Here is a 12,329-nt window from a genome sequence, read left to right as displayed (position 1 = left end):
GTTCTGGTTCACCCTGAACTGATTGCTGCTCCTCGACCGGTGGCCGGTGCCTACTACTGATTGAACTACTACATTCCACAGTGTACATGTAGTACATGAGTGTCTGGAGTGGTCACGCCCCGATGCGTTGGCACTTGGCAGACGAAAAACGACCTCGCATCCACTCCGACCGTCTAAATATCATAGCTGCCCGAGCCCCCCGGTCCCCAGGCCCCGGGCAGGCAGCCAAGCACCGCCACCGGCTCCCCCTCTGCGTGCTTACCGGTCGCGCTCGCGTCGCTTGCTCACTCCCACTCCTCTCCCTCCGTCCTCCGCTCCGCGTTGATCGATCCATCCTATCCACATCTCCTTCCTCGTTTAAACGCGCGCCCACGCCACGAACACCCAGCCTCACTGCCCTGCGGCGCGCGCCAGCACACAGCCCCCAGATTGTACCCTGGGCCCCTTGGCATCCATAGGCGGCAGCATATATAGCACCAGCGTCCAGTCGTCGCTCGCAGACGCGCCATCCACGACGCCTGGGCGACCGTGCCCGTACCGATGGCGGCGAGAGGTGTGCAGGCGCCGTGGCGGCCGGTGACGCTGCGGGACTTCCTGGAGCTAGGCTGCGACTCCAGCAGCGACGGCTTCCGCTCCTACCCGCGCCGCCTGCCCCTCGTTCCCGACGCCGACGCCGTGCTGCAGAAGCAGCAGGCGGCCCCGGCCCCGCGGGCCGAGGCCGCGGCGGCCCAGCAGCTCCTCCGGCGGAGCCCCTCGCGGTCGCCGTCCTCGCTCTCGCTCTCGCTCTTCTCCTCCGTCCCCAGCTCTGTCCCCGGCGCGCTCGCCAGGATCTCCAGCCTCTCCAGGAGCTTCTCGCGCCGGATCAAGGAAGGCTTCTGGAGGCGCCGCGACGAGGGCGACGACGACGAGGCGGCCAACTTCGACGACCGGGACTCGTGCGGGTTCCCTTCGCCGCTCGTCAGCAGCTGGTCCTCCTTCGACTCCGACGAGTCCGAGGAGGACGTTGTGACGACGACGACCGAGGAGACGACGCCGGCGTCCGAGCGCGACAAGGCCACCGCCTCCACCTCCTCCTCCTCAAGCTCGGCGGACCACGACCGCACGGACGCCGCCGCTGCTGACGGGAAGAAGGTGAGTGCCTGCCTCTGCCTCTGCCTCTGTTCCGCCCAGTGTGTGTGCTGCGTCCTGGCGCGTTAATGCTGCTTCAATCATCCTGCGTCTTGTTGGTTGGGCTAGCATAAATTCCAGAGCGTCCGCTGGTGATCCTGCCCATGCGGCCATGCACACCGCACTGTGGGCCAATTTCTATTTACCCATGGTAGCACAGTAGTATTTGCTTCCCAGGTCAATCGTGCCCATCATCCTCCATTTTCCCGGTAGTGGTAATTCTCGGTTGGGTAGTACGGGTCTGCGCTTCAACCGTTCCAAAATTTTACAAGAAAAATTCTAACCATATACGTAGGTGTGTTATGAGACTTGCAATCATGAGTTTTTTTTTTGGGATTCCTTGCAATGGTGACTTACACACACCTCTTTCAAATTTCTTCATGTGTTGCAAATTTGCCAGCGTATAGAAATTGCCAGCATATTCATCTGAGTATAGAGTAAATACAACCGGCGTAGGAGTTTTTACAAGTGGCGCGCATGCCGCAGTGTGTCAGTGTATATAAAATTACTAGTAAAACTTTTTGAATGAATTACAAAAATCACCGAGGGCAAGGAAAAGGAAAGGATGGGTTTCTGTTCGTCGGTGACGCCCCAAATATTCCCCACATCGATGTGATAGAAAATGATGCGATTGCAGATTGTACCCTGGGGTCTGTGGCCTGGGGAGCACGCGCGTGCCTCGTCGTCAGCTCAGGTGATCAGTGTTCACTGAACAGCCAGACAGGCAAGCCATACTGTGGGAGTATGTGTTGACAGGCCGCGCGTCAACTGCATCGCAGCGTCGGCGTGCGTGAAACCGGACACCTCATTACCTCCCTGACATGTAGGGCATCCACGGTTAAATACCCCTTTTTTTTATCTTCTCATCACCGGAGTAAACTCATATTGATATAGGAGTACTCCAATCCGGTAGTTTAGATCTAACTAATATAAGCATGCTAGAGTTAGCACTTATAAAATTTAGCAGATTAAACTTTAGACGGCTAAATTTTAGCATATCGATTATAGAAAAAAAAGGGCTAACAACTAGTTTGGCTACAAATTAGTCCACGTATTTGGGTGACTTAGAACTAAACTTTAGTTAGATGACTAAGGTTTAGTACACTAATGAAACCTTGCTAATTTTGGCTAGTGGGTAGCACATCTATTAGTTGATGGCTTGTTTTGATTTGAACCTGCTAAAATTTTAGTTGCTAGCTATCATCAAATAGGACCTACTATATCAGCCCACTCATACAGTAGTTATAGTCTTCACTATTAATACATGGCTCACTTTTTATGTCTCACAGAGTTTCTTGATTCTTGTGTCTAAGTCGGTTATAAGCTTACAACCCGCTTCTCCTCTCTCTCATTCCCTCTCTCCTCCATCTCAGCATTTAGCCTGCTTGCAGCCTCTTATTGGCCCGTTCGGTTTACCCCATATTCGGTTTGTTCGGCTTCTTTTTTCAGCCGGAACAGTGTTTTTCTCTCGCAACAATTCAACCAGAACAACGTTTTCAGTCAGTTTTAGCCAAAATTCTGCCTGTCAAATGGGGCCATTATACTTGCTCTTAATTACTCCTCTTTACTCCTTAGGGTTTTAATGATACATGCACTGCAGCAATTTGTTCAAGCTACGGGCAGTATCTGTATCTCCTCTCCAATTTAATCATTGTAATTAATGCCTGAATAAAACAAGGCATATCTACTGGCACAACCATATCACATGCATGATTGGATCTGATTATCTAGAGAGAGAGAGAGAAACGGACTGCACAAGCACCGTGCATGTCAGGGCTGGGTGAAGTTTAGGATTTTGGTTACCGTAGTACTTTCGTTTTTATTTGACAATTAGTATTCAATCATAGACTAATTAGACTCAAAATATTCGTCTCGTAATTTTCAACCAAACTATGCAATTAATTTTTTTTTGTCTACATTTAATGCTCCATGTACATATCGCAAGATTCGATGTAATAGCTACTGTAGCACTTTTTGAAATTTTTTTTTAGAAATAAACAAGGCCTCAGTATGCCGCCACTCACCAACTACCACCCTGATCCTGAATCCCGATTCCTGATCTGCTCTTCTGGAAACGCCGGGCCCCATTCTTTTATCCTGCAGGCTGCAACGATTTATTTCCTCCCCGTGAGGCTTGCAATGTTTTTTTTTCTCCACTTGAGGCTTTTTGTTTCATCTGTTCTTGTCTTTTTGAGAAAAACTGCATCCAAAAAGACAAGCAATTGGCCACTGCTCTATCATGTGTGGTGTCATGTGTGCTGCACTTTCTGCACTGCACGAGCCATACTTACCATCTTGGACGTGTCCTCTGCATGCTCTGGATCCGCACCTTCTTCTGCAACCAACAGTCTCTTGTGTTCTTGACTTGCTGTATTTGTAGCAGTAGACGTGTACTTACTGCATGCGCGCAGAGATCCATATGCGGTATTGTGTTAACGGTTGTTAATGGTGGATGATGGCTGGTGCAGGCGGTAGCGGACGGCGACTCCGCGGTGGGGCGCAAGAAGCTGATGGGGGCCAGCATGGTGGTGGTGGAGGACAAGCAACAGCTGAGCCCCGTGTCGGTTCTGGATTTCCACTTCGATGACGACGACGGCGAGGAAGGGAGCGATGCCGGCACCTGCTCCTCCCCCGCTTTCCAGTTCCAGCGCTGCACGCCGCCGGCGGACCTCCAGAGTAAGCTGCTTCTTGCCATCCCTGCACACCCATCGATCCCAAATTCCATCTTCTTCCTCATTTTTACCAGATTTATTTACTAAACTGTATGCATACATAACAGCCAGCACTTTCAGTTTGATTCGATGACTGTTACAACTAGATGGCTAGAGGATTCTAGAGGATGGCTAGGCTTGCAAATTGTTTCTAGTCCGGCCCCGCTGATCTAGGACAGGATGGCCACCGTGTTCGAGTAACACCTGCTTGGTCAGTGTGCCATGGCCAATGCCACCGAAGAAGAAGAATCGTGCACTGTCCGAACACCATTAATGCTACGCCGATTCTTGAGCAGAGCCCGTTCGTTTAAACTTATCAGCCGGCTTATCAGCTAGAGTCTACAGTATTTTTCTCTCATAATAAATCAATTAAGGCCAGCTTATTAGCCGACTTTAATATCAGCCGAACAGGTACGGGAGCCTCCTCGATCAGGCAACCGGAGGAAAACAACGCTACTAGCTGCGCCGGTCTCTTTCTCTCTGGTTGTTGCACAAAAAGGAAGTAACTGTCAATCAATGCTATAACTATAATTGTCCTCGATCACACATTAACATATGGTGCTCAATGGCCATAATCGCTGACCGTGTGATTAATGGCACGTGACGATGGCGACGATTGTCATCGCAACGCATCACGATTCACTACGCACCTAGGTCAACTAGGTTAGTAATTGTGATGCATCGTCGTCCGTGTTAAACAAACTCCTCCCCGTATCAGCTACCCCTCTAGTTTCCTAAAATATGTCATTTTGGACAAGGCTTAGATCAAATATTTTGGAAATGTAAATCATGAATAACTTTTAAATTATTGAGCTTGGAAATATGAAAACCATATGAGTAGATTTATCTTGAAATATACTTTTTTTTAAAAAATATATATATATCATTTTTCAATAAATATTTTTATAATCGTTGTGACGGTTGAGGAGCACAGTATTCATACTTTAATTTAATTATCTGCATGCATGTCATTTTTTTTAATGAGCGAGCTTGGATGTCATCATCGGACGTACTGCACGCAGGGACGAAGCAGCAGGTGCAGTTGCTGCACAAGATCGGACGGTACGACGGAGGCGGCGTCGTGCAGGGAATCGACCCTGTGGACCTCGACGTACGGTTCACGGCAGCCACCTCGGAGTCCGGGGACTCCGCCGACGCCAGCACGCGTCTCACAACCACCACCAGCGGCTCGAGCACGAATAGCAGCAGCAGCGCGGAGGCGACGGCGACGGCGACACGGCACGACGACGACGAGGTGGAGCACCAGAGCGCCGACCACTCGTCCTTGCCCGATCACCACCAGGAGCAAGAAGAGCCCGACGACGAGTACCGCTTGCTCGCGCGGCTGCTGGAGCACGACGCGGCGGCGGCGGCGTGCCTGGACGACGAGGTCTCCCGCGTGCTCGTCCTCGACTTCTTCGCGGAGGGCGCCGACCGTCTCGTCCGTTCGGCGGCCGGCGGCAGGCCGCTGGACGACGACCGAAGCGAAGCGGCGGCGGAGGCGCTGGTGGGCGCGGCCGCGGAGTGGCTGCGTGGCGCGGGGCCGCGGTGGGGCATCGGGGACGTGGTGCTCTCGGGGAAGGCGGCGCTGGACGACTTGGAGCGGAGCCGGCGGTGGATGTGCGTGAGCGAGGAGGAGCGCGACGTCGGCGCGGACGTGGAGGGCGTCGTGGTCGACGCGCTGCTGGACGAGCTCGTCAGGGAGCTGGCCGTGCTCTGCCTTGGTGGCCGCGCGGTGATATGGTCGTCGATGCGTCGGAGCTAGGACGTGCTCGTTCGTTAACTGAGTGTTGACGTCACGTCACAAGGATTTCGCCGGCGAGGTCCCGGCCCAGTACTCGGTGGAGGCAGTCCATAGAGCGTGTACATGTCCGAGGTTCCGAGTTACTAGCTAGGTACTCAAATTTTGGAGTTTTTTTAGGTGTGGCAAGCTCAAGGTTGATCTTTCTTTTTCCACTATGATGAATTTGGTATATGCCAACGTGTTTTGATGATCGACTATCAGCGTTCGGGTTGACCTCCATCAATTGTTGATGTTGGTCCTCAGATTTAACGTGGGTAGGAGTTAAACCAGTATCTTGAATCCGGTGGAGCTCATTCTATATCTACAGTTTAAGTTTTCTAATCCTCAAAGACACAGGCCGATCAGACAGTCTAGGGAGCATCAACTATACTATGAGAGTGCGAGAATGAGGATTTTCGATGTCTTCGTCATGGCCATTGGCCATTGCTCTCTCATGGCCCGGCGTCCCTGGCAGCGACATCACCTATGGCTGCTTCTTGAGAAGACAGGATACTTGTTAGCTAGATTGTTTTAGAACCTTGCATCTCATTCGGCCACCAAAATCTGCAAAATCTCGACCTCACATATTTATCTTTTGTGTGTTCTTATATGTTGTTCTTGAGAATTGAAAAAGAGAAACATGATCTATCTATAACTTCTATACTCCTATTTCTTGGTATCAGGAACAGGAAAACGAATCTGGCAAGTGAATAGGTCAAGGAAATAAATAGAAAGTAACATTTCATCTGGATGTGCAGTACCTGATCCACAATTTGTTCAACAACGTCATCAGAAAGAGAACAGATCTAATTCATTTAGAATAGCTGGTCGGATACTGGAATCTACTATTCAAAATCAAATTAGAGGCGAAAGAAAATACAATCTTAATTACTTGATTATCTCTGTTTCATTCTCAACACCTATCCCATTAGAGCCTCAGCCCACATATCCACTCGCTGGGTTGGCACCATGGCCCAGCAGCAGTGAGGCCCATACGTTATTCGCGAATCCCTCGGCCCATCGTTAACTCAGAGGCCACTGCTGCTGGGCGAGCGTAGGCGTAGTACCTCTTCTTCCTTTCCGAACCCTCGCGCCGCCGCCTAGCACTCATTTTCCTTCCTACACCCAACCTGATCTGACCAAGCCCTAAACACCATCTCCTTTCCCCTCGATCCATGGCCGCCGCCGCCGCCGCCACCGCCCCATCCCGCAAGACGGAGACCTACACTGACACCAAGCGCCGCGACGACGTGCGCGGCGCCAACATCGCCGCTGCGCGCGCCGTCGCCGACGCCGTGCGTACCTCGCTGGGCCCCCGTGGCATGGACAAGATGATCTCCTCGGGCGACCAGGCACAGGAGGTCATCATCACCAACGACGGTGCCACCATCCTCTCCCGCATGGCGCTCCTCCAGCCCGCCGCGCGCATGCTCGCCGAGCTATCCCGCTCCCAGGACGCCGCCGCTGGGGACGGCACCACGACTGTCGTCGTCCTCGCTGGATCCCTCCTCCGCCGCGCCCCGTCGCTCCTCTCCGCCGGGGCCCACCCCACCGCCGCCGCCGACGCTCTCCACCGCCTCGCCACGCGCGCTGTTGAGATCCTCCACACCATGGCCATCCCCATTGAGCTATCCGACCGGGAGTCCCTCGTCAAGTCCGCGTCCACTGCTCTCAACTCTAAGGTCGTCTCCCAGTACTCCACCCTTCTCTCGCCCCTCGCCGTCGACGCCGCCCTCTCCGTGGTGGATCCCGCTCACCCTGACCTTCTCGACCTCCGCGGCATCCGCATCGTCAAGAAGCTTGGTGGCACCGTGGACGATACTGAGCTCGTCCGTGGCCTCATCTTTGACAAGAAGGCTAGCCATGCTGCTGGGGGCCCAACTCGGGTTGAGAATGCCAAGATCGCCGTCATACAGTTCCAAATCTCACCACCCAAGACTGACATTGAGCAGAGCGTCATTGTATCGGACTATGCACAGATGGACCGCATCCTACGCGAGGAGCGCAATTACATCCTCGGGATGGTCAAGAAGATCAAGGTGGCTGGATGCAATGTCTTGCTCATTCAGAAGAGCATCTTGCGCGACGCCGTCACTGACTTGTCTCTGCACTATCTTGCTAAGGCAAAGATTTTGGTGGTGAAGGATGTGGAGAGGGATGAGATTGAGTTCATCACCAAGACCCTAAACTGCCTTCCCATTGCCAACATTGAGCACTTCCGCACGGATAAGCTTGGGTATGCAGATGTTGTTGAGGAAATCTCTGTTGGGGAGGGTAAGGTTGTGAAGATCACTGGTATCAGGGACATGGGTAGGACCGCGACTGTACTTGTCAGGGGGTCGAACCAGTTGGTTATTGATGAAGCTGAACGCAGTCTCCATGATGCCCTCTGTGTCATAAGGTACAATTTTTCTTATGTTGAGATAATAATCCAATGCTATATTCATAATTGCTTCTGAATTCTAGTCTGATATAGGTGGTTTGTGTTGCTTTGTGTTCCACGGCACTCTGCTATGTAGTATATTGTATATGTTCTGAGAGTCTGGTGTGTGGTGCTCTCTGCTTCATGGACTGGCCTGTCATATGGACTAATGTCCGCTTGGCTCTTTGTTTACACTTTTGCATAACACAATGCACAAATTAATGACTGATGGGTATTAAATGTATATGGTCTTGGATGGTTGCTGTCGTGAACTTCTGATTAGTATAATCTTTGTGCTCAATTGTTAGTGGCAATTTGATTCTTACCCAGCCTTTCATGCCGGTCCGGAATGGTGGAATATACGTATGGTGTCGCGTAGGCGTCCACCATAAATGCCTAGGTGTTGTGAGGGGGGTAGGGCGCCTCGCCTCACCATTGCTACTGCTATTTCCTTAGAACATTTGAAATTTATAAAGGCATTCTCTTCACTTGTATTATAATCATCTTTAGTTAGGGATATGTATACATTTATTATCAAAAAGCATTTCATTAAGTTAGATTTTCGTAGTCTTGTAGCTTTCTCTTCTCTATACAGAGTAAGTTGGTGGTTTTAAATGCAATAGCTTTTTTATAGCAAAATTATTTGGAAAACCTCATCATTGGTTCTTGTTTTGGGCTTGCCATTTTACCTGGATATACTGGCATAATAACTTGTTAGTAATAGTGAGCCATTTTCCTTCATCCTCTATTTTCTGCCAGAGGCACATTCAGCATGTTTTAATTGTTAACTAGTGAATGTTTGGAGAACTTGATGAATAGTTAGCATGTTTTGATTATTAACTAGCAAATGTGACTGTGTGTTGCAATGGGGGAACATTCATCCATACGTGAATGATAATATTTAGATGATGTTATCAAGAATCTTGTCAACTAAAAACAATTAATTCAAATGAACTTGAATTGCAGCAGCCATCAGAACCATGCCTATATCAGCACGAATTAGTACAATGGCTTTATTTTTACAAACCAAAGGGTATTTTCATATTAACAGTTAGGTATTGAAGATTGGTTTATAGCTGCATGTCCATGTGGGTTATGAAAAAAAGAGTATCTAGATTGAAGCAAAAGAGGTCTCTACACAAACAGACTAATGTACAGACAATATGGTAGATGATAGGTGAATGGAAAGAACAGACCTGATGTGCGGAGGAGGGATAATTTTTAGGTGGTGATATCAACAATCTTCTCAACCAAAAAAAAAATTCATTCAACTTTACAACAATGAATTTGAATTCGGCAGCAATGAGAACCGTGGTTGCATCACCAAGAATAAGGACAATGGATTTATTTACAAACCAAAGGATATTTTCATCTGAACAGTTAGGTATCGAAGTTTGGTTTCCAGTTACATGTCCATGTGGGTATGAAAAAAACTAGTATATTCTAAATTGAAGCAAAAGTGGTCTTTGGACAAACAGACTAATGTGCAGACAATATGGTAGATCATAGGTATGTGTGGAAAAAACAGACCTGGCATGTGGAGGGAATGGGGTGGACGCCTGGCAGTCTGCTTGACGTTTTGAAGGTCTGTTTGAGGTGGTTCATCGGCGTTGGTGAAGACGCGACGAAGATGGCAGGGATGCTGTCCTTGGCATTGATGTTGCGACCGTGCGAGACCTTGTGCGATGCTCGTCTGAAGTCCTGACTGTTTGAAACCATGGAACAAAGGTCAGGTGTACCTTCCGATGGGTGGGTAGGGTGGAAGGGGGGGAGTAGTAAGGGCTTGGTGTGACATCCATTCACAATGACGGTATGGTGCACATTGGACGGCACCACAAGGTGGATGGTGGCAGGACAGTGAGCACTCATGTGACACAGGTGAGATCTGGCGTCATCAAAGTGATGCTGTGATTGTAGCATTAATGAAGTGGTGCTGTAATTGTTTCCTTCTTTTAGTGGTGGGGTGAGGTTAGGGAAAAAAATGGTAGGGCATGCATGGAAGAAACAGGGGCAGAAGAAAGCGGGATGGAGGAAAATTACATTCTTTTTAAGTAGAGAGAGATTGTGTGCTCTGGAGGAATTCATGTTTTGTATTTTACGTGAGAGAGCCATGTATCAATGGTGGGCTCCTGGCAGTTTCTGGAGAATAAATTGTGTGATGCCTGTCTGGGGTCAGCAGTGCTTGTTAGCACAAGATTGTGCATGTTGTGTTGATTATTGATTTTCATTGGTCTAGCATGATCACAATTTGATCTAATGACAAAATGGTTGGTGCTTTCTAGTCCATGGTCTACGAAGCTGGATCCTTGGTTAAACACTGTATATTTTTGGGCCTGATTGAGCCCTAGCTCGATACATATGTTGAGACTCCTATGTAGCTTTATAACCCAACTTAGGTTTATTGTTCAATTCACACCAGCTGTTAGAGGGCTCCCAGGACTTGATTTGCATTAGCAAAATGATTACATTTTTTTTTGCATTGTCCTTTTATGCTACCAAACAATTTATGGACCTCCTTTACCTAGTTCATGGCAAAGTAGGCTTGGAAGTGTGTGATCATTGTATACTGTCGTTCTGGAGTCTGTACAGTGTTTTGATTGTTGTCCTTGCTTGAATGCTTTGGGTTTGTCTGCTCATTTCTTGACTTGGATTTAGTATATGTTGAAGATGTCGAAGCTGAGAAAATTGTTAAGATCATTGGTGGCATACCTTCCTCATTAGTAAGGATATTTTCATGATATGGTGGCTATAATGGTAGTTATAAATTTCATAACAATGTAGCTGGGCTTAAATACACATTGTATTCCTTTTAACTCCCCCCCCCCCCTGTTACCCGACTTAAACATTGCATTAGTATGGTGTCTATATTTTAAACCAAGTAAAAAGGAGTTTTTATTTTATACCTCTTTTGATGCTTCAGGTGCTTGGTCAACAAGAGGTTTTTGATTGCTGGTGGCGGTGCTCCAGAAATAGAGATGTCAATGCAGCTGGCTGCTTGGGCTAAGGAGCTTCGAGGGATGGAGAGTTACTGCATCAAGGAGTTTGCTGAGGCACTTGAGGTCATCCCTTACACACTGGCTGAGAATGCTGGGCTCAACCCAATCTCCATCGTCACTGAACTCAGGAATCGCCATGCCAGAGGTGAGAAGAACGCTGGCATCAATGTGAGGAAAGGGCAGATCACAAACATCCTGGAGGAGAATGTCGTGCAGCCTTTGCTGGTGAGCACAAGTGCCATTACGCTAGCCTGCGAGTGTGTCAGAATGATCTTGAAGATTGATGACATTGTCACTGTTAGGTAAGAGCCTGCGAGTGTCAGAATGATCTTGAAGATTGATGAAGTTGGTGGTCATGTCAGCCTGCTCTGTTCTGTCTGGATTGTTATTAGTTAGGTTTCTACTTAATGTAGAACTTTATTCATGTGCGTGTTTGTACACTTGGATGTTTTATACACGTGGTGTGATGTTAGTACGGAGAGGACAGTAATGTACTATCCTTCCATGAAACTACCAGGGAGGGTTGCGCCTGCGATCTCCATTTTCTTTTAATTGGCCGTGTATGCCTTTGTTTCCTTACATGTAAGGCATACTTTTTCTTGAAATTTTGCGCATGTTGTGTTTCAACCTGTTCTTGGCTTTATGAACTTATATATGTTTTTTTTTGTGAAATTGGGAAAGGATTTCATTCATTATAAGCAAAGTACAACGATTGGGTGAAAAATCTCCAAATTGAAGTTTATGTCCGGAATTCAGAAGCAATTATGATTTATGAATATAGCATTGGCTGAGATAAATTGTACCTTAGGACACAGGGCATCATGGAGACTGCGTTATGCTGCATGTCAATACTGCCTGTGATGCTTTAGCCCCCCTCACATTTCAGCTAGCTGATGTATTGATGTTACATATGATTTTTTTTTGATAGGTGTTACATATGAAATTGTAGTACCTGCTAGAGTATTACACTTTCTTAGGCTTAACAGAAAAATATCTGCTCATACGAATTGAGGCCACCTGAATTGCACAGTTCTCAATTTGTTATCCAGGTATTTCTGTACTTGTCAGTACATCTGCTGCTTCATGCACTTTATTCAAATCAATCTATGAAGTGGCTAGTCCTGGTCCCGTAGAAACTGCTGTTTATAACAATATATTAGTTGTACTAGTTTCTGAAACGTGTAGGTTGCCCGCCACGGTCTGCCACACCTAATGTTAGGCTTGCCACGGCCACGGTCTGCGACGCCTAA

At 48.3% G+C, this 12,329-nt stretch overlaps 2 protein-coding genes across 2 annotated transcripts; both read left to right on the top strand.

Annotated features, from left to right (window-relative positions):
* The first annotated feature begins 221 nt into the window (after nt 1-221).
* LOC136540777 (uncharacterized) lies at nt 222-5,956 on the top strand. Its single transcript, XM_066532799.1, has 3 exons — nt 222-1,131; nt 3,636-3,843; nt 4,901-5,956. The coding sequence occupies exons 1-3, from the start codon at nt 541-543 to the stop codon at nt 5,641-5,643; spliced, it is 1,542 nt and encodes a 513-aa protein (XP_066388896.1). The 5' UTR covers nt 222-540; the 3' UTR covers nt 5,644-5,956.
* Nucleotides 5,957-6,731: 775 nt separating this feature from the next.
* On the top strand, nt 6,732-11,706 carry LOC136535801 (T-complex protein 1 subunit delta-like). The gene is made up of 2 exons (XM_066528208.1): nt 6,732-8,062; nt 11,004-11,706. Exons 1-2 carry the CDS (start codon nt 6,837-6,839, stop codon nt 11,383-11,385), a joined length of 1,608 nt encoding a protein of 535 aa, XP_066384305.1. The 5' UTR covers nt 6,732-6,836; the 3' UTR covers nt 11,386-11,706.
* Nucleotides 11,707-12,329: the final 623 nt, after the last annotated feature.

The sequence above is a fragment of the Miscanthus floridulus genome, chromosome 2 (genome assembly GCF_019320115.1).
Source record: "Miscanthus floridulus cultivar M001 chromosome 2, ASM1932011v1, whole genome shotgun sequence".
NCBI lineage: Eukaryota > Viridiplantae > Streptophyta > Magnoliopsida > Poales > Poaceae > Miscanthus > Miscanthus floridulus.
This window is presented reverse-complemented; position numbering and strand designations above follow the sequence as displayed.